The sequence below is a fragment of the Mauremys reevesii genome, linkage group 8, assembly GCF_016161935.1.
Source record: "Mauremys reevesii isolate NIE-2019 linkage group 8, ASM1616193v1, whole genome shotgun sequence".
Taxonomy (NCBI): Eukaryota; Metazoa; Chordata; order Testudines; family Geoemydidae; genus Mauremys; species Mauremys reevesii.
Window position 1 is genome coordinate 55,065,572 of NC_052630.1, and position 22,756 is coordinate 55,088,327.

The 22,756-nt window shown below is 43.3% G+C and overlaps 1 protein-coding gene across 5 annotated transcripts in view; it reads left to right on the forward strand.

Moving 5' to 3' along the window:
- The window catches only part of SMG7 (SMG7 nonsense mediated mRNA decay factor), a 102,355-nt gene that overhangs the window by 77,141 nt on the left and 2,458 nt on the right, over positions 1-22,756 (forward strand). For 4 of the 5 annotated variants that reach the window (XM_039483754.1, XM_039483756.1, XM_039483753.1 and 1 more), the window contains 8 exons: positions 9,625-9,769; positions 11,718-12,100; positions 13,043-13,414; positions 15,176-15,325; positions 19,268-19,348; positions 19,974-20,133; positions 21,696-21,866; positions 21,973-22,121. In XM_039483754.1, the coding sequence (XP_039339688.1) occupies positions 9,625-9,769; positions 11,718-12,100; positions 13,043-13,414; positions 15,176-15,325; positions 19,268-19,348; positions 19,974-20,133; positions 21,696-21,866; positions 21,973-22,121 (1,611 nt within the window). The remainder of the gene's footprint in view (positions 1-9,624; positions 9,770-11,717; positions 12,101-13,042; positions 13,415-15,175; positions 15,326-19,267; positions 19,349-19,973; positions 20,134-21,695; positions 21,867-21,972; positions 22,122-22,756) is intronic. The other variant, XM_039483758.1, reaches the window with a different exon arrangement.

Below are 22,756 nucleotides of genomic sequence, written 5' to 3' on the forward strand. Positions count from 1 at the left end.
GACATGCCTTTTCTGGATGTAGCCATGCAAACCTGACTCTGGCAGGGCAGCTGCAGTCTGGATGTTGGGACTTTCTATGGGGAGCTGAGGGGCTCGTGAGGCTGCACCATACCTCCCCCTACACTCTCCACGGGTCAGGGATCAGCACATCCCAGTGCTTTCTTCCTGGTATGCAGTCGCCTGGCAAGGCACAGGGAGAGGTACTCTGCCATGCTGACATCTGGGATGCAGCTCCCCTCCCTGTTACTGCTCTGCCCACAACCTCCCCGCCTATCCATAGCCCCTTACCGCCTGTGCAGTCCCTGTGTGCAGGGAGGTTTGCTGGGCTGCAGCCCCAGAAGGAAGAACTGGAATGGGCTGAGCACTGGCAGCAGGCAGGTTTGGGGAGTTGCAAGCAGGGAAGGCCTGTCCCACCGCATCCTTTCCTGGCTGCAGCCTCACAAATCTGCCTGCGGTGGGGCCTTTCTTTAAAATAAGGGATGTGGGGAGGGGTGCTAATAAGTGGCATGCCGTTGCCAGTATCCAAATCCCATTAACATTGATGTTAATGAGAATGGAATTGGCAACATTTTGCTGGGATGCATTAACTGGAAGTTGCTAACATCAGAATTGCCATTAAGTGGAATCTACTGTTTACCATCTTACAAGTCACTTCTACATTTGGCCTACGTATCCAACTAGAAGTAGATGAGAGGCTAGTTGATAACTCTCACAGAGGGGGCTGGAAAAAGGTGCAACTTACATCTACTTATATTGGCTCCTGTATTTGGCATAGAATCATAGAATATCAGGGTTGGAAGGGACCTCAGGTTGTCATTTAGTCCAACCCCCTGCTCAAAGCAGGACCAATTCCCAACTAAATCATCCCAGCCAGGGCTTTGTCAAGCCTGACCTTAAAAACCTCTAAGGCAGGAGATTCCACCACCACCGGAGGTAACCCATTCCAGTGCTTCACCACCCTCCTAGTGAAAAAGTTTTTCCTAATATCCAACCTAAACCTCCCCCACTGCAACTTGAGACCATTACTCCTTGTTCTGTCATCTGGTACCACTGAGAACAGTCTAGATCCATCCTCTCTGGAGCCCCCTTTCAGGTAGTTGAAAACAGCTATCAAATCCCCCCTCATTCTTCTCTTCTGCAGACTAAACAATCCCAGTTCCTTCAGGCTCTCCTCATAAGTCATGTGCTCCAGCCCCCTAATCATTTTTGTTGCCCTCCACTGGACTCTTTCCAATTTTTCCACATCCTTCTTGTAGTGTGGGGCCCAAAACTGGACACAGTACTCCAGATGAGGCCTCACCAATGTCGAATAGATCGGAATGATCACGTCCCTCGATCTGCTGGCAATGCCCCTACTTATACAGCCCAAAATGCTGTTAGCCTTCTTGGCAGCAAGGGCACACTGTTGACTCATATCCAGCTTCTCATCCACAGTAACCCCGAGGTCTTTTTCTGCAGAACTGCTGCCTAGCCATTTGGTCCCTAGTCTGTAGCAGTCCATGGGATTCTTCCGTCTTAAGTGCAGGACTCTGCACTTGTCCCTGTTGAACCTCATCAGGTTTCTTTTGGCCCAATCCTCTAATTTGTCTGTGTCCCTCTGTATCCTATTGCTACCCTACAGCGTATCTACCACTCCTCCCAGTTTAGTGTCATCTGCAAACTTGCTGAGAGTGCAGACCACGCCATCCTCCAGATCATTAATGAAGATATTGAACAAAACCGGCCCCAGGACCGACCCTTGGGGCAATCAGCTTGATACCGGCTGCCAGCTAGACATGGAGCCATTGATCACTACCCGTTGAGCCCGACGATCTAGCCAGCTTTATCCACCGTGTAGTCCATTCATCCAGCCCATACTTGTTTAACTTGAAGAACGGCTAGCCAAAAACTCCAAAGGTGGTAATAAAATGTTTTTTAAGTACATGAGAAGCAGGAAGCCTGCTAAACAACCAGTGGGGCCCCTTGATGATCAAAATACAAAAGGAGCGCTTAAAGACGATAAAGTCATTGCGGAGAAACTAAATGGATTCTTTGCTTCAGTCTTCATGGCTGAGGATGTTAGGGAGATTCCCAAACCTGAGCTGGCTTTTGTAGGTGACAAATCTGAGGAACTGTCACAGATTGAAGTGTCACTAGAGGAGGTTTTGGAATTAATTGATAAACTCAACATTAACAAGTCACCGGGACCAGATGGCATTCACCCACGAGTTCTGAAAGAACTCAAATGTGAAGTTGCGGAACTATTAACTAAGGTTTGTAACCTGTCCTTTAAATTGGCTTCGGTACCCAATGACTGGAAGTTAGCTAATGTAACGCCAATATTTAAAAAGGGCTCTAGGGGTGATCCTGGCAATTACAGGCCAGTAAGTCTAACGTCGATACCGGGCAAATTAGTTGAAACAATAGTAAAGAATAAAATTGTCAGACACCTAGAAAAGCATAAACTCTTGAGCAATAGTCAACATGGTTTCTGTAAAGGGAAATCGTGTCTTACTAATCTATTAGAATTCTTTGAAGGGGCCAACAAACATGTGGACAAGGGGGATCCGGTGGACATAGAGTACTTGGATTTCCAGAAAGCCTTTGACAAGGTCCCTCACCAAAGGCTCTTACGTAAATTAAGCTGCCATGGAATAAAAGGGAAGGTCCTTTCATGGATTGAGAACTGGTTAAAAGACAGGGAACAAAGGGTAGGAATTAATGGTAAATTCTCAGAATGGAGAGGGGTAACTAGTGGTGTTCCCCAAGGGTCAGTCCTCGGACCAATCCTATTCAATTTATTCATAAATGATCTGGAGAAAGGGGTAAACAGTGAGGTGGCCAAGTTTGCAGATGTTACTAAACTGCTCAAGATAGTTAAGACCAAAGCAGATTGTGAAGAACTTCAAAAAGATCTCACAAAACTAAGTGATTGGGCAACAAAATGGCAAATGAAATTTAATGTGGATAAATGTAAAGTAATGCACATTGGAAAAAATAACCCCAACTATACATACAACATGATGGGGGCTAATTTAGCTACAACGAGTCAGGAAAAAGATCTTGGCGTCATCGTGGATAGTTCTCTGAAGATGTCCACGCAGTGTGCAGAGGCGGTCAAAAAAGCAAACAGGATGTTAGGAATCATTAAAAAGGGGATAGAGAATAAGACTGAGAATATATTATTGCCCTTATATAAATCCATGGTACGCCCACATCTCGAATACTGTGTACAGATGTGGTCTCCTCACCTCAAAAAAGATATTCTAGCACTAGAAAAGGTTCAGAAAAGGGCAACTAAAATGATTAGGGGTTTGGAGAGGGTCCCATACGAGGAAAGATTAAAGAGGCTAGGACTCTTCAGCTTGGAAAAGAGAAGACTAAGGGGGGACATGATAGAGGTATATAAAATCATGAGTGATGTTGAGAAAGTGGATAAGGAAAAGTTATTTACTTATTCCCATAATACAAGAACTAGGGGTCACCAAATGAAATTAATAGGCAGCAGGTTTAAAACAAATAAAAGGAAGTTCTTCTTCACGCAGCGCACAGTCAACTTGTGGAACTCCTTACCTGAGGAGGTTGTGAAGGCTAGGACTATAACAATGTTTAAAAGGGGACTGGATAAATTCATGGTGGCTAAGTCCATAAATGGCTATTAGCCAGAATGGGTAAGAATGGTGTCCCTAGCCTCTGTTTGTCAGAGGATGGAGATGGATGGCAGGAGAGAGATCACTTGATCATTGCCTGTTAGATTCACTCCCTCTGGGGCACCTAGCATTGGCCACTGTCGGTAGACAGATACTGGGCTTGATGGACCTTTGATCTGACCCGGTACGGCCTTTCTTATGTTCTTAACTTGCCGGCAAGAATACTGTGGGAGACCGTATCAAAAGCTTTGCTAAAGTCAAGCAATGACATGTCCACTGCTTTCCCCTCATCCACAGACCCAGTTGTCTCCTCATAGAAGGCAATTAGGTTAGTCAGGCATGACTTGCCCTTGGTGAATCCATACTGACTGTTCCTGATCACTTTCCTCTCCTCTAAGTGCTTCAGAATTGATTCCTTGAGGACCTGCTTCATGGTTTTTCCAGGTACTGAGGTGAGGCTGACTGGCCTGTAGTTCCCCAGATCCTCCTCCTTCCCTTTTTTATAAGATGGGCACTACATTAGCCTTTTTCCAGTCATCCGGGACCTCCCCCAATTGCCATGAGTTTTCAAAGATAATGGCCAATGGCTCTGCAGTCACATCCGCCAACTCCTTTAGCACCCCTCGGATGCAGCGCATCCGGCCTCATGGATTGTGCTCATCCAGCTTTTCTAAATAGTCCTGAACCACTTCTTTCTCCACAGAGGGATGGTCATCTCTTCCCCATGCTGTGCTGCCCAGTGCAGCAGTCTGGGAGCTGATCTTTTTTGTGAAGACAGAGGCAAAAAAAGCATTGAGTACATTAGCTTTTTCCACATCCTCTGTTACGAGGTTGCCTCCCTCATTCAGTCAGGGGCCCACACTTTCCTTGACTTCCTTGTTGCTAACATACCTGAAAAAACCCTCCTTGTTACTCTTAACATCTCTTGCTAGCTGCAACTCCAAGTTTGATTTGGCCTTCCTGATTTCACTCCTGCATGCCTGAGCAATATTTTTATACTCCCTGGTCATTTGTCCAGTCTTCCACTTCTTGTAAGCTTCTTTTTTGTGTTTAAGATCAGCAAGGATTTCACTGTGAAGCCAAGCTGGGCGCCTGCCATATTTGCTATTCTTTCTACACATCGGGGTGGTTTGTTCCTGCAACCTCAATAAGGTTTCTTTAAAATACAGCCAGCTCTCCTGGACTCCTTTGCCCCTCATGTTATTCTCCCTGGGGATCCTGCCCATCAGTTCCCTGAGGGAGTCAGTCTGCTTTTCTGAAGTCCAGGGTCTGTATTCTACTGCTCTCTTTTCTTCCTTGTAGCAGGATCCTGAACTCGACCATCTCATGGTCACTGCTTTGTTCTCTGGGTGGAGTTTAATGTTTCATTCCTTATAGTGAGTGGCTGTATTTACTGTGCTGTTGGGCAGTTTAAGAGAAACTATGGAAGTACATTGTTCTTCCTAGAGCAGTTTGAACACTGGTGTATTGAATATTAGCCAGTTTTCTGGCTGCAGACAACTGTCCAAGCAATGGGGGTTTGTGAAGTCAGCTAAGCCTTATGTTGAAGGGACTCTCCAGATGCCCTGTTTGGGCAGCATTCCATCTCCTTTGCAAGCTAGAGCAGTACAAGGGGGGGGGGGGGTGAAGCCAAGGGACAGGATACGGCCCAATGTGTTTAGGATAAATAATACTTCAAATGTAATAGCACCTAATTGTATAACTTTCTCAAAGGTAATTTTTCCCATTTCACAGATGAGGGAAATGCTTGCTCAGTGGCACACAGAGTATGACAATGTGGAATAGACTGATTCCCTGAATCCTGCTCTAAGCACTAGACCATGTTATCTCACCTGGGAGCAATGAATCCAATAGGGCAGTAGAAAGTGTAATGGAGATTTTCTTAGGGAAGAAGACACTTGGTAGAATGGTCTCTGATGTAAAGCTGACTTTCTCCAAATATCCTGAGGTTCCCCATTAATCTCTAAATCAGACCTGATCAGTCAGTCGATGCAGCTACTTATTGTATTAGTAATTTAAATTAAGTGGTTTATGGAACTGTAATATTAAAGACTTGCGTTGGGCTTAATGTTGCTAAGACATTTTGTTTATGCACGAATATTGTGTAAACCAGTGCTGAAGAAATGACAGGCTTGCTGGCTGGTAAATTCATGTCCTGGTAGTATGTTTACTGTATGAGGGGTACGGTTATGTCATAGTATTATAAAGGTAACCTGCAAAGGAAAAAAATTATACTTCTAATCTGCTTTACGATAAAGAATTTTTATTTCAATGGGATTACTTTTGCTTAAAGTTACTCGTGTGTATGAGTGTTTACAGTATCTTGGACTAAAATTGTACTCAACTTTTCTTTCAGTGACAATCTGTCACTGAAAAAAAAAGTTACTTTCAACACTAACAAAGCTATTAACTTTTTAAATACACGCAGGGCACAGCTTTCAAAAATAGAGGTCTAAAATTAGGCACCTAAATCCATATTTAGGCACTTAAGGGTGGAATTTTCAAAGTCACTTTAGTGACTGAAAAGCAAAGTTGACTTCAAACCCTGAAGGAGTATAGCCTGGTGAAAATAATGCATCTTTCTTGACTTGTGGAAATTCAGTATATCAGAAGGTGATGTTGGCTGCAGATATGTAGTTTATCAGCTTTGTAGTTGAGAGTTTATGGGATCCTCACAGTAAGGTTGATAATGAGATTGTCTTTTTCAGGATAAATAAGTGTTTAAAATGTAAGTCTTTGGGTGGGGGGAGTTATTTATTTATTTATTTTGAGATTTATTTTTTTTTTCACCCAGTGTAAAATCTCAAATTCTGCTATTTAGGAAACTAAAGAAACAAATATAAAACATCCACTTCAGCAAGTTAAGACTATAAAATGGTAAAAAAAAGTTAAAAACTAATGACAAAATCTGATTAGATTTTTAAAAATCTAATAAAATTATCAGTCCTGCAAGCAGAAGAAATCCGTTTTGAGAAACTTCAAAGCCTACATCAGTACATAAAGAAATAAAACAGGACAGAAGACCCCTTTTCTGCGGGTCACCTTCAGAACTTTTGTACAACATTGATGTTTTCATTTTCATTTTATGGAAAATACTTGGGGGATATTCAAACGTTCCTATTGCTAAGATGATACTTGTTTTCATGTAGATATTACACAATGATTTGAAAAGGGTCTGCTTCCAAATCAGTCACAGTAATAGAGTTGCCAGTAGAATTAGGAACTTGAGGCGCACACAAACAAAACTCTGCATGTTTTCTGACTAGTAAAATTTATTTGCTAAACAAACAAGATCACAAACCCTATAGTACATCAAAGGAGATAGAGCCAATACAAAATAGCTAGCACTTGCATATTCGCATCGTCTCTTGTGAAGAGTCCCAGAATATATGAGGTGATCTGTGTGTGGTGGTCAAATCAATGCAACCAACATGTCCGACTGCCCTCAGTCTGGGTCTTAACTTGTATAGGTTGTTATGCTAATACCCACCATATCTTATACATATTCAGTGATGGTTTTAGCCTTTTCCTTTAGAGGTACTTCTACCCTCAATAAAATTGGAGTCCCTGTCCTCAGTTGCTCTATGTGTCTCTTATGTTATACTCATTAGCATTTACATCAATTAGTTGCCATGGTACATCTGCAGTTAGTACATGTTAGTTTTAGTTAAGCTGAACATCCTTTTAAATTTCCCTAAAATTTCCAAAATATACTTTTGTGGTACCTCACTTCGCTTTTTCCCATCACATACCACTCTCATTTACTGTAATACTTATCTTGTGACTTAAGGTCAAACTGTTGATTAAAGACAACTTACCCGGTAACTACCTACATCAACACTTTATGCCTTAGTTATGTAAAGCTTATTGTGATACAGGCTTGTGTCCTGTAGGCCCTTGTGTTACAGCCTTATGACTTCTGAATGGCTCTTACCTCTATGCCTGTACGGTGTAGCACTGGAAACTAAGTAACTTTGTATTGCATGAGAATGAGGAAGTGAGTGGCTAGACATTGTAGTGTGCATTTTGATGCGCATCACACATACTCAAGGCTCTGTATAAAGTAGTTATTCAGTCCCTTAGATTTTTATATAATTCTTTGAATCTGCTACATAATTGTTTCCCCAAATCTAAATGTTCATCATGCAGTACAAAACCTTTGACTACCTATGTGACGGGGTTGGATCACAGAAACCGCCTTGGGAACTGCCACCAGATTTGCCAAGACTACCTCTGAGCCTGTTTTCCCTGCCAGCTTGGGACTCCAGAATCCTGCCTTGTTTGAGCCAGACACACTAGCCTTCTACAAACACAGACCCAGCTCTGAAACATGTCCCACAAAAGTTGCAGGCTTAACTGAAAACAGCTTAAGAAGTGTTCCTGTCTCCAACACTCAGATACCCAATCCCAATGGGTCCAAACCCCAGATAAATCCGTTTTACACTGTATAAAGCTTATACAGGGTAAACTCATAAATTGTTCGCTGTCTATAACACTAATAGAGATGCACAGCTGTTTGTGTGTCCTCCCCCGGGTATTAATACATACTTTGGGTTAATAAGTAAAAAGGTGATTTTATTAAATACAAAAAGTAGGATTTAAGTGGTTCCAAGTAATAGACAGAACAAAGTGAATTACCAAGCAAAATAAAATAAAACACACAAGTCTAAGCCTAGTGTAGTAAGAAAACTGAATACAGATAAAATCTCACCCTCAGATGTTTCAATAAGTTTCTTTCACACGCCTTCTTTCTTGGACACCTTCCTAATCTGGGCACAATCCTTTCCCCTGGTACAGCCCTTGTTCCAGCCCAGGTGGTAGCTAGGGGATTTCTCATGATTGCTGCCCCCTTTGTTCTGTTCCACCCCCTTTTATATCTTTTGTATAAGGTGGGAATCCTTTGTCCCTCTCTGGGTTCCCACCCCCTCCTCCTAAATGGAAAAGCACCGGGTTAAAGATGGAGTCAAGTTCAGGTGACGTGATCACATGTCACTGTAAGACTTCAAGCCCTCATGCCTCCCAGCCTGACTAATAGGAAGGCCTGCCTGCAAACAGAGCCACCCACAGTCAATTGTCCTGGTTGACTGGAGCCATCAAGATTCCAAACCACCATTAATGGCCCACACTTTGCATAATTACAATAGGCCCTCAGAGTTATATTTCTAGTTTCAGATACAGTAATGATACATACATACAAATAGGACAACCACACTCAGTAGATTGTAAATTTTGTAATGATACCTTACAAGAGACCTTTTGCATGAAGCATATTCCAGTTACATTATATTCACACTTATTAGCATATTTTCATAAAATCATATAGAGTGCCACGTCACAACCTGAAAATGTAGGGGCAGCATAGAATGGAATTTAATATCCAATAACACAAGATACTGTGCTGGATGGGGCTGAGTAGAGAGTGGAAAAGAACTGGTGTTGGGTTAGGGAGGCTTGTCCCGAGGGATCTTTTAAATAATTTGGATCAAATGTGCTGCATAAAATATAGGGCCTTGCATATATACTGCATAATTTAGGATGGAGCAATACTCTGGGAGAAGTCTTGCTGCAGCTTCTTTTCCAGACTGCATTTGTTCTTATACACTGTGAAGTAGGGAAGTATACTGTCCCCATTTTACAGACTGGGAACTGAGGCACAGACAGGCTAAGTGACTTGCAGGAGGTTGCACAGGAAGCTTGTGGATCTCCCAAGTCCTCATGCCCTAACTACTTGGACCATTCTTCCCCTCCGATTATCTGGACAGAGTGAATATATTTCAATCTGGGCCTTCCATTTCAGAGCTGAGATGATGTGGATGGCTGACAAAAATTCTGTAACTATTTTTGTGAAGAAGTGAGCTGTAGCCCACGAAAGCTTATGCTGAAATAAATGTGTTAGTCTCTAAGGTGCCACAAGTACTCCTGTTCTTTTTGGCAGATACAGACTAACACGGTGGCTACTCTGAAACCTATTTTTGTGTGATTTCTTTTGATATAGGTAAAATCTCAGACTGAGATGAGGAAAACTCCGGTGTCCGAAGCCAGGAAAACACCAGTAACTCAGACTCCAAGCCAGGCAAGCAACTCCCAGTTCATCCCCATTCATCACCCAGGAGCCTTCCCTCCTCTTCCCAGTCGTCCAGGTAAATCAGCTGATTCTCATAGAAATTCATGTGATGAAAGATATATTGAAGCATCCCTCAAGGCAGCAACAGTTTTAGTAAAATTATCATTTCAGGTTATGGACCTGACTTAAAGCATAATAACCAGAGGTTGTAGTTGAACTGAAACGTGAGTTAATAGGGTTCCTTATATTTTGGAATTACATTCCATATCATGATGTCTGTATGGTTTACATGCAAATATAGCACACCTTAGGTTTTGCTGTTGAAGGACAAGCTTCTAACTTTATAACACGAAACTACCGTAGTCTGCTCTTGTATTTACTTATAATATGACAAACTGAGTAAAACAGGATTTTAAGCAAAGATGCTTCTTTTAGGAGTGAAGTATTCAAAAGATGAGCCTGGGAGCTTAGATTCATAACTTTGTTAGACACTAACAATCATGGACTCAATAAAAACACTGGATTTATGGCTCATTACAACAATCTATAACCCAGTAACCCGCCTTTGTCCTGAGACTGCAGAAGTATTAACTGCCCACTTCATTTTTAATAGTCACTTACAACATGTTAACTCCTTATGCTAAACAATCTGTTCCACCTTGTATGTAGCCGTGACACCTTGAGTGTCTTTCCCAGACCTGGATAAGAGCTCCGTGTAAGCTTGAAAGCTTGTCTCTTTCACCAGTAGAAGTTGGCCCAGTAAAAGATATTACCTCACCCATCTTGTCTCGGTATACAATACTCTCATAACTGCATAGCTGATCTTTTATATTTTATCTGCTTTACAGTCAAATTTCCACTGAAGAAGATGTGGTGGTAATAATTGTGTTAAGATGTATTGTCTAAATATGTTTAATGATTTGCTGCTGCTGTTTCTCAGGGCTTTGGTTTATCCACATAAACAAAGGGATCTTGCAGCACTATCTCCATGCTGCTTACCCATGGAGCACTTGCAGAGCCCACTTTCCCCAAGTGGTGCTGTAGCTATTCCAAGTAGCAGTTGACCAAAAGTGGGGATGGAGAAAGAGCATCATCAGTTCTTACGCTAAACTCAACTGAAAATCTGGGTTGGGAGGAACAGCTTCAGTCCCTTGTCTTCCTCCCCAAACTGCAACAATATGAACTGCAAGAAAAGAAGAGTTAGGCCATGTCTATATGTACAGTGGTGCAGCTGCACTGATGCAACTGTGCGGCTGCAGCATGGGTGATGAAGACACTATGCTGACAGGAGAGAGCTCTCCTGGTAGCGTAATAAAATCACCTCTGAAAGTGGCAGAAGCTATGCCAGTGGGAGAAGCTCTCCTGCCAACATAGTGCTGTGCACATGAGCACTTATGCCAGCGTAATTTGTCGCTCCGGTGGATGGGTTGTTCACCGCCCTGAGCAACATAAATTATGCTGGCATAAGCTGTAGACGTAGCCTTAGTCTTGCTGAAAGGAGGACTTAGTTCTATACCCACTTTACTCTTTGAATAAATTGTCAGGGACTAGAGACTACCTGGACATGGGGTGCAGCTTGATAGGTTGCCAGTCCTCCCTCCAGCATTGAAGTGATTCAGTATCAGACAGAATGTGGGGTGGAGGAGTGCCCTGAGAGTAGTAGACTGAAAATCTCAGGATGGTGAAGGCAAGAGAGATGGAGAAAAAGTAGAAACAAATAAGTTAATTTTAGTGTGGAGAAATTTCAGGGGGTCTCTCCAGTTGACCATAACCAGTAACTGGAAGAGTAGCTAAAAAAATTCAGAAATAGAACTTCCCTATAAAATTATCAAACCCCTTCCCTTGATTTTTGAAAGTGTGTGGATGTCATTTAGGGGAAATACAAAGTCTCTCAAATGTGGAATTACAGCTCATATTTATAGTCTTCATGACTGAAACACAGAAAATAGAAAACCATGATGCATATCCTGCATTGCTTAAGACGTGTGGCTTCCTAATGGTTAAAATGTTTTTATGTTTTCTAGGGTTCCCACCTCCAGCATACGTTATACCTCCTCCTGTGGCTTTCTCCATGAGCTCAGGTTACACCTTCCCAGGTGGTGTTTCTGTTCCAGGAAGCTTTCTTCAGCCTACAGCTCACTCCTCTGCAGGAAACCAGGTGCAAGGTGGGAAACAGTCCCACATTCCTTACAGCCAGCAGCGGCCCTCTGGACCAGGGCCAATGAACCAGGGACCTCAACAGACAGCACCACCTTCCCAGCAACCCCTTACATCCTTACCAGCTCAGGCAACAGCACAGTCTGCAAGCCAATTACAGGTCCAAGCTCTGGCTCAGCAACAACAGTCCCCTACAAAAGCTGTGCAGGCCCTAAGGAAGAGCCCACCACACCACTCTGGATTCCAGCAGGTAAACTTAAAACATAAGAACTATAAAATTCTTCAAGCATCCATGAAAGGGAAGGATGCAGTGGCCAACGTTTTTAAAAATAGGAGCACAGGTCCCATTGACGTCAATAGGACTTGTGCCCAGAAGTCACTTAGATCCTTTTGAAAATCCTGCCTTTAGGCACTTAAATATGGATTTAGGACTATGGACTTTAAGCTCCTATTTTTGAAAAATTTGGCCAGTATAGTATGGTCAGAGTATGCAGGAGGATAGGGCTTGGTGCTATGGACTATTGGCTCTATAACTAAAGCTAGTTATTGAGGTCTGAAGTATTTCGTATGGCAGACAATGTATTCTGTATTCTCTCTTCTGCATATGTGTACAGATGCCTAAAAGGTGATCTTTTCGACCAGATGTTTCTGCTTTAGGCTTTTCTAGACAGCCAGGTGGTTTCCTGCCTAACTAAGGAGGGTAGCTCTGGATCTTTCCCCATAACTATTCCCTCCTATCCTTTTTAGTTAAATGCATCACAACGCTGGTTCCTTGCCATCCAATAGTTATACACTCAGCACTTGAGAAATCTCCTTTTGAACATTGCTTATCTAAAATCTGTAGCTGAGAGAGACTCCACCTCCACCCAAGGCACCTCAATTGGAGGTCTGAGTCAGCACCTCGGTTGGAGGTCTGTGAAGTCTTCAAACTGAAATGAAGATGGCATTTCTCAGGTGTTACCTCAGAGCTTGAGTAGGGAGTGTGAAGTGAGTGCTCACTGAAATTCTGAACTTTGGTGAATAAGAACTGAGAGAAACATGCTCTGGGATTTATAAAAGGAGAATCTGTAATCTACCAGCGGGCATGGCCACCAGGAATGAACGTCTGAATAGAACAGGTAGTTGCTCAGTTAACCTTTATGGTAGTATTCCATTGTTTATGCCTCATGGTGAAAGTGTGCATCTCTTTTAGTATCCGCAGGCAGACTCATCAAAGCATCTCTGGAATCCTCCTCAAGTCCAAGGCCCACTGGGAAAGATCATGCCTGTAAAGCAGCCCTATTATCTTCAGGCCCAGGATCCCCTAAAACTGTTTGAACAGTCATTACAGCCTCCTGTGATGCAGCAGCAGCCTCTGGAGAAAAAAATGAAGCCTTTCCCCATGGAGCCATATAACCACAACCCCTCAGAAGTCAAGATGCCAGAATTTTACTGGGACTCCTCCTATGGCATGGCTGATAATAGGGTAGTGATGGCACAACAGGCTAACATGGATCGCAGGGGGAAACGACCACAAGGAGTCTTCCGCCCAGAGCAGGACACTGTGCCCAGGATGGCTTTTGAGGTAAACATACTATTTTGTTAAGTGGTGAAGATCATCGGCAAGACTCTGATGTCCCTAAATGTGCAACTCCAATTTTTGGCCATATCCTCTAGCAAGAAATGCCTAAATGTGGGCCTGTTTCTGGTCTACCCCCCAACAGGGATAATACGATATTGTACTGCCTTCTGGAGAGTGGTTCACTTGAGATTCCAGCCACCAGTACTGGATTTGCCACTCAGTTGGTCTAATTATATGGGAGCATATTCTTGGGGAAACTTTTGGTTCAGGGTACTGTCAGTTGCACTCAGTGTCGAAGTGACATTAACCTCTGCACTAAAGCAAGAATTTGCTGCTTGATGGAAAATGGAGAATTCATGCCACATTCTGATTTTGGTTACAGGCTCCCCTCCCTCTTGCAAGAGACCCTGTTAGTGATAGACCAGGTTGAGAGAGATCCTATTGTCTAGGAGCAAAGAACAAAAAACCTGTTCAAACAATTGAAATTTAATTACTGCCTTCTAAACAAGCTGCTAACCTGCACGTGATACCTTCGGTGCATTGACTCACCAACACATCCAACCTAGGCTGGAAATTAAAAAATAGCCTCCTGCTTCAGTTTCCTTTTAAACCCCACCAAACAGAATGGGTGACCTGCTTGCCTGGTCCATTGCTTTGCCAGACTCATCCTTTGCTTCTGCTCATCCAGTTGTGCCCTCATATTGCTGTTACAAATATTGTGGTTAATTTCTGTTCTGTTAGTTCTCCAGAAGAGACGTCTGGGGTGCAAATGCTTTTTGGTATTGCTTAAAGGAAACTGAGGCAGAAACCTGGTTTCCATTTTTAACCTGGGGTCAGGTGTACTTGGGTGAGTGTACTGAGGATTAAGAGGTCAGTTCAGTTCCTGAAGGAGAAGAGCTAGACAGTGACCAGGAAACTGCCTCATGCCCTAATGTCAGGTTGTGTTTTTAGATGGAACAGTGCCAGTGTCCTGATCTCCTCACCCCCATCCATGGATCTCGTCCATGCTGCAACTTTTGATTTGGCTGCTTGAAGCATGAGCAGAGACTATGCCACGCAACCTACCTGTGGCTGATTTAATGATTAAACACACAATGTGAGAAGGCTAATTCTGTCCACTCCCCCTTCCCCAGGTAGGGAAACCTCCTTTTGCCCAATGGTGCCTTCAGTTGTGGGCCATTAGAGGTGGAAATGTTTTTCTCATGAAAACTAAACTTTACCATAAAAAATAACCGAAACAGAAATGTAATTTGTTTACAACTTTAAAACAAAAACACAGATTGGCTATAGAAAAAATATGGTGATTTTTCTTATCAGAAAACCAAACTTCAGATCTGGGTTTTCCTTGCCTTACAAAATGTGGAATGAATCCATTAGTCTGTAGGTCACTAATATAACAGGGAGGACATTCTCTAAATTAGTTACCAGTCTCTGACTGAAAACTTCAACTTAATGTAAAACTGCATCCGTCTGCTGAATATGCACAAGGACAAGATATTAGTTTTGTTATCAGTTCAGCATTCTCTTTCCATCCCCTCTTTCTGGTTTCTCTCCTTATGTTGCGCTGGTCTTGTGCTTCTTTTGCATGCTGCCTTTTTAACTGCTTTATAATATTCCTGTCTTCTGGACACTATTATGTCTTGCCTTATTTGTGGTTATTACGGCTTCTCTTCTCTTTCTGTGGCTTCCCTTCTGACTCCTATTCTTGCTTTTTTTCTTTTCCCCTCCTCTGCTGCATCTGACTGTGCTCCTTTCTGTCACTAGGACCCCAAGAGCTCCCCTCTGCTTCCTCCGGACCTGTTAAAGAGTCTGGCTGCCTTGGAGGAGGAGGAAGAGCTGATTTTCTCTAATCCTCCTGATCTTTACCCAGCTCTGCTGGGGCCTCTCGCCTCTCTTCCTGGACGAAGCCTCTTTGTATGTATTTGACTTAATTCTGCTGCTTCTCGCTCTAATTCTGGCATCTTTTTTCTGTGAAGTTGTAAGATGTGTGAAATTTTGTTTTCCCTTTTTGAGTTAGTCTCTGCCTGGGAGTTTAAACAAGCTAATGGCTCATTAGCTCAGGATAATTGAGGAGGAGATTTATAAAGAATAGACTAGCTATTGATCCAGTTCCTGGACTCTTGGCTTGTTCAGAATTCAAAATAATTGCTTTGGTTAAAAGTGTTAAGTCCACAGGCAAAACATTTATGGAGTATCTATACAACTATGCCTTCCACAGTGGAATGGGCGTGGTTACTCACAAGGTTCTATTTTATCCATATGTAAAATCATATTGTTTTCATCCCTTCTGTATGTTACATCATATGAAAAAACTAATCCTTTAAAAATGCAAAAGGATCACAGAAGGAAGAAAATACTTTTTAGAAAAGAATTGGAAGTATGTGGATAAAGAATATAAGGTTAACTTTCAGTCTTGTAGATTACAATAAGGTTTGTCAATGTGGGAAATCTTGAATGTTATGTTTTAATATCATACTAGAGCCTTCTTAATTGACATTGACCGGGAGAACCATTGAAAACTGCTGAAGGTTGTGAATTAGTAATAGAATATCAATTAAAAAGCATTTTCATATTTTTTTAATGGCAATTGTAGTTTAAAGTTACAATTGACTAGTTAAATGCCCTGTAGAATATCTTGTAATAATAATGAAGTCTTAGTAATACTTAGATTTATAAAATGAAGAGGCACTTCTGAATGCATTGGGAGCCTCTGATTCATACATAACATATAATAAATCAAAGAAACAAAGTCTTCACACAGTTCTGAACAACCAGCAGCACAAATATAAAACAAATTCCCCCCTTCTAAAGCTTTTATTTCCCCTGGTATTCAAACTAATCTTTGCTAAGAAGTGGAGGAAGGCCAGCTTAGTTCATGTGCCGGTTAAGTGGCGTGGAATTGCCAAGTTTGGTATTTGTCTGAATTCTAAAACATTTTCAAAGTATCAAGTTGTCACCCTGGCAAAACCCAATAAGCTAGCATCTGCTTACTATGAAAACTGACAGGGGAATTCCTGGTCAGCTGACAGGATCAAACACAAAGATGTTCCTGATACGAAGGCCTAAATTCTAGGGAAGGACTACAGTGCAGGCTGCAGTGTAATCCGGAGGATTTTATTTTAAATATAACAAAAAAATATAATGGACAACCATACTGAGATGTTATGAACTTAACAAGGTATTGAGTGATGCACCAATTTAAATTTTAATTTTGTCTCACACAGTTCATTTGTGACTTACACAGTCATCCTGAACTCTGTGGCACTTGCTGCGCACCGGCACATACATTTTTATATTATGTGGATAGATCCAACTTCCTGAAAATTGATTCACATTCACTCTCCGTTCCAAACAGGCACATCATGCCAAAACGCCTCGTGCTGGTTTGAGGTGCATTATTGCTAACTCCTCAATACTACCAGTTACGTAGAGCAGAAGGGAGAAAAACTAGTGGGGACTCAGTTGAGGGGTGTAAAGTTAAAAATGACAAGAGATTCCCTGCTGTCTGTGGAGGGTGACTGCTGGCATTGTACTGGCTCTCCTTGTTTCTAGCTGCTGAACTGCTTTATAATAAACTTAAATACATAGAGCAGTGGTCTCCAACCTTTTTACGCCCAAGATCACTTTTTGAATTTAATGGCAACCCAGGATCTGTCCCGCCCCACTCACTCCATCCCCCCTCTCTCCGTTGTTTGCTGTCCCCCACTGTCACTCACTTTCACAGGGTTGGGGTTTGGGAGGGGGTGCAGGCTCTGGGCTGGGGCCAAGGGGTTCTCAGTGTGGGAGGGGTCTCCGGGCGGAGCCTGGGGCAGAGGGTTGGGGGGCAGGAGGGGGTGAGGGGTATAAGCTCTGGGAGGGAGTTTGGGTGCAGGAGGGGGCCCTGGGATGGGGCACAGTGTTGGAGTGCAGGAGGGGATCTGGGGTGCAGGAGTGGGTACAGGGTGCAGGGCTGGGGAAGGGGTGCAGGAAAGTGGGGGCTGGCTCCGGGAGGCTGCAGGTTGGGAGGTGGAAGAGAAATGCTGGTCCAGCATAGCTGGGCCTGCTATACTCATGCTACTCCTGGTCTTAATGCTGCAGAGCCATTCATAACGTGCCCATTGAAGGGAGCAGCACTTACCTTGGGCAGCCCCAGCCCCACGCTGCTTCCAGACGCGGCCAGCGCAGTCCCAGGGGGGCAGGAGGGCTTTGTGCACTGCCCCTCTCTGCAGGCACTGCCCCCACAGCTCCCATTGGCCAGAGTTCCTGGTTCCCAGCCAATTGGAGCTGTAAGGGTGGTGCTTGCAAGCAGGAGCAGCGTGCGGAGACCTCTGCTCCCCACCCCCAGGACTGCGGGGACGTGTTGGCTGCTTCCAGGAGTGGCATGGGGGCAGGCAGGGACCCTACCTTAGCAGCAGCCCCACTGCGCCACCAGAGATCACAATCGATTGGGAGAGTCTCGACCGGCTGGTGACCACTGATCTAGAGTAACATACAGAACATAATGCAAGTAATTCCTATAGTTCCTAAAGGGGTATGTGATAGGGCCTTCAGTGGCCAGACAGCCTAGTGGCTAGATCATTGGTTAGGGAGGGCTGAAGGGGGATCTGACCTCTCCTGCTCCCTCAGGTTCTGGCCCAGGGTCCTGTGTCGCTCACCCCTAAGCAGAGGAGATGGACCTTCCTTCCAGCTGTGAGGATGGCTTCAGGAGGGCTTTCCTGGGCTGTTCCATATGCAAGTCCTTTTAGTTTGGGGCATGGCCCCACTAGTCCAGTTTTCGCACAGTTGGGGCTTGCCTGCAGGTTCCCCTTGGCAGGGGAAGACTTACTTGCCTCCAGTGGCTGTGTTGGCAGGCAGGTTGCTGGTCTGTGCCTTCAGGCAGGCATACGGAGAGCTCCTGCCTCTTCACCAGTCAGCCCCAGACTGAGCCAGGCTCCCTTCTTTTCTCCCCCATCCAGGCCTGGCATTGGCTGCAGGTATAACAGGGTAGGGCTAGCTGAACCCACAGGTATTCTTTAACCCCTGCTTTGCCTGGCAGCAGTCTCTGCTCCTTCACAGGCTGTTACATGATTACATGTGGGAGGGGAATTGGTCCAGATAATTGACTGGTAGGGGAGTGGTCTATAAAATGGTTCCCCACTTATGAAGGTTTGGGAAACCCTGCCATCGTAAAAACTGATCAGTTCTTCCTCCTCACCCCATGCTGTGATGAGAACAAGAGAACACTTGACATTAAAGGAGCGTTTTAAAACCAATAAAAAAGCACACGCCACATAGTCACACCTTGATGCTTCAGGAAGTAGATGTATATTTTCTTTAGAAGAGTTGAGTTATCTTGTGACAGCTAACATATTTGGCACAGCTGCAAATAAAGATGATAAAATCTCATGCCAAGGAGATAAACTGATTGATTGTTTGGGGGAATGGGCATAAAACTCTCCCATTCTTGCTCCCCTAATATATAACATTGCACAATTAGTTGGCTTCTTTATTGGTAGAGGGGATTGCCTTCCTCTGAAGTATCAGGTACTGACGAAGGCCAAAAGCAAGATACCAGACTTGATAAACCAGTGGCCTAATCCAGCATGATAAATCATTAAATGAGTTTGGTTGAGATTTCACCTCAAACTTGGTGTAGTTGCTGGTGCTGAGGCATTAAGTGGATTTCAGTTAATGTGATGGGTTTGTGACCCACTTCTGCATGTATCAATATTTGCTTCATCCCAATGTTGGAAAATAATTTGTAAAATAGTTTTGATAAACACCTTGCTTAAAGTTTTCTGGTGATTAAACAACTTGTCCTTAATGTGGCATAATGTGCTTTCTGTCTTTAACAAATACAATAAACATCTAATGACATTTCCCTTTTGATCTCTGAAGAAGTCCCTATTAGAAAAACCATCGGAGCTGATGTCTCAGTCATCTTCTTTCCTGTCCCTCACTGGCTTCTCCCTAAACCAGGTATGTAAACACCAACAACTCTTAGCCCTTCAGTATTGGAAACGTCCATTCAGCTCTGGTCATGTTATAGAATCAGGGTGGTTACACTAGTTCCAAAAATGGACACAAGCTGGAAAGGAATTCCCAGCTGTAATCTTATTCCTTACAGGTAGATGGTTTTGGGGTCTTTCCATTCTAACCTATTAGACACACTGTCTGGTCCCCTTGTCTCATTTGTTTGTTCCTTCTTTGTCACCTCTTAGGGCCTGATGCTACAGACCAACAGTCAAAACTCCCGTTGACTTCACTGGGAGTCTTGCCTATGTAGGGCCCCAGGCTTGACCCTTAGTGTGTATATCTTTCCTTCTTTTCATCGTCTGTTGCTTGCATGTTTCCCACTAAGGACTGTGAGCGCACGGTCCACTGTCCAGTTACAGACCTAGTTAGGATTTTGTGGTACAGCTGGGGAGATGATTCAGGAAGTGATAGGAGTTTATATAAGTAAAATGATTATAAAGGAGATGGGTTAAGGGGGGAATAAACATGGAGTTCAGGAAGTGTTTTAATCCACACCACAAGTTCTTTCCACAGCCTTAATGTTTCAAATAAGTCTGTTACTCAGATTAAACTCTATTTAATATTGCAGGAAAGATATCCAAACAACAGCATGTTCAATGAGGTATATGGGAAAAACCTGAATACCAGCACAAAAACAGAGGTCACTCCCTCAATGGCCCATCAGGAGACATCACTATATTCTCTCTTTGAAGGGACACCCTGGTCTCCATCCCTTCCAGCAAGCTCAGGTAATAATCTTGATATGGCTTATTTCCTGCACAGTAGTTCAGAAGGCTGCACATAAGCTATTTCTGTACCTATTAGGATATATATTGTATTATCTGTTAAATGTGACCTGCAAATGACAAATTTCTGTTTGCTTCTTTATAATATATAAAGGAGGCCTGAAAGTCTCTTTCAAAGTCTCTTACTGCTTGCTCTTTGTTATCTTTTGTACCCTGTTTTTTGATGGAGGACCATAAATGCCAGAGAATTACAGGGTTCTGACATTAAAAGAGAGAGAAAAACCTGAGCAACTGAGTGGGGCAAGAAATTGTAGTCCATTTTTCAAGCTATTTTGTTAACACTTATTTAACTCTTAATTCCTGACAAACATTTGGGAGAAATGCTCTAATGATTCAGACACACCTGCTCCTTCTGTCCTAGTCCTCCAAGAAGTCCTTCAGACAAATCAGGGAAGACTAGATTTCATGGTCCTGATGTTTCAAAAATAAAGGAAATAGGGTGGAGTGCTACTTTAATACATCACAAAGAGGCAGAAAAATGCACACACACATTTTTCCTTTACAGGTCACCTTTTAAAGACCATAATATAGTAATACCGTTAGAGTAGAAAGGAGAGCTAAATCAAGAGGCATAGGCAAGAGAGAGAAAAAAATTATTTCAGAAGATGACAAGCTGAAGCCAGGAGATGGGAACGCTCTTCCAAATGGCAGCAGCTGCAGAAGAGGTTCGTTTGTGCAGCAGAACAGAAGTGGTGGGTGCTAGATGAGATGTGAGGGTTGAAGTTTTTCTCAGTCTAAAAAGATACAATTGCAGAGTGGTCTCTTCCAGTAGGACTTATGGCAAGACCCTCCATTCTGCATTCTACCACCTCGCCTCTTCATTTAAGTGGCCTCCCACTACCCTATGTTAGGGCTCTCCTCTATCCTTAGGTAACGTTATCTCCTCTACCAGGTAGATCTGCTAATGTTCCACACTTCCTCAACACCTCTTGCTTGGTATTCAGTACAAGTCTGAATTCCTTTCAGACTATTGCAGATTGCTGTATAAGTCAGACTTTCTGAATTTGATGATTCATCACTTAATGCCAGACTCTTTGCACAATGATCGAGACAGTGGAGAAAGAGAATCATTTTTGTATAAAACAATAGCTTTGGTCAAACTACAAAATAGGCACATTTCAGATTGTGAACGGGCTCAACACTGAAAACTGCACCCAAAACATATTTGAAATAAATTTGGAGAACTCCGTTCCATTGGCTAGAAATCCCTGCACAAAGTTCTTGCTAGGAGATTTCCAGTGTTCTCAAGTAAGCACACAAATGTTTTGTTCAGTTGGCTATTAAACTAAAATTATTCTACTACTGTGGTGTGGCATATTCACATTACAGTTGGCAGATTTCCAAATCCCGAAGTTAATATAATAAGGAATAAACTGACCCTGGCTCAGAGAAAAGCCTTGTGACTGCAGATACTGCAGCAGAGTTTAACATTCTCAGATGTGCAGAAAACCCTTACCAATTTTTTTGACATTTCTTTTACTCTATCTTGATTTATTGTTCAACAGATCATTCAACACCAGCCAGCCAGTCTCCTCACTCCTCCAACCCAAGCAGTTTGCCAAGCTCCCCTCCAACTCATAACCACAATTCTGTTCCATTCTCCAACTTTGGACCTATTGGGACGCCAGACAACAGGGACAGGAGGATTGCAGACCGTTGGAAAACAGATAAACCAGGTGAGCGCTAGGTTCCAATCCTGGGGCAAATACTCCCCAAGTTAGTCTGATGCTTTGCAATGCCTTTTTGTGACATACACTTTTAACCAGTCTCTGTTTGCTTTAGCAATGGGAGGATTTGGGCTGGACTATCTCCCAGCAACATCCTCCTCCTCAGAGAGCAGCTGGCACCAGACCAGCACTCCCAGCGGCACCTGGGCGGCCCATGGCCCCGCTATGGAGGATTCCTCCGCTGTGCTCATGGAGAGCCTGAAGGTATACTGCACTTGAAGAGGAGAAAATAGTTTTTAGTGTTGTGTAATTCCCGTTTCCTAAATGTATTTATGGCATGGGGAGATCTGGGTGATGAGACTTAATGCAGGATACGTGTCAAGCGTTCCAAGCACCAGACTGTTAATGTAGTGCTTGTCTACACTTGAAACGATACAGCAACACAGCTGCAGCACTGCAGCTACACTACCATAGCGCTTCAGTATACACACTACCTACGCCGACGGGGGGGTTTTCCTACTGGCATAGGTAATCCACCTCCCCAAGAGACAGCAGCTAAGCTGATGGAAAAATTCTTCCATAGACCTAGCACTGTCTAAACTGGGGGTTAGATCATCTTAATTGTGTTGTTCAGAGGGTGTGGATTTTTCACACCCTTGAACAATGTAGCTGGGTCGACTTAACTTTTTAGTTTAGACCAGGCCTTAGTACTATGAGCTGAAGGTTTCCTGCTGCAAAAACCTACTAATGCAGACAATATGTTAGGCATATCCAGTTCTGGAAGAAGTCACTGTAGGTGTCAGTTCACTCACACTGTAGAAATCTCTCTCCTCACTTTGAAATGTCATATAGACCAGGAATAGACTGGCTGAACTAGAAGAAATCCAAACGTTAGGTCT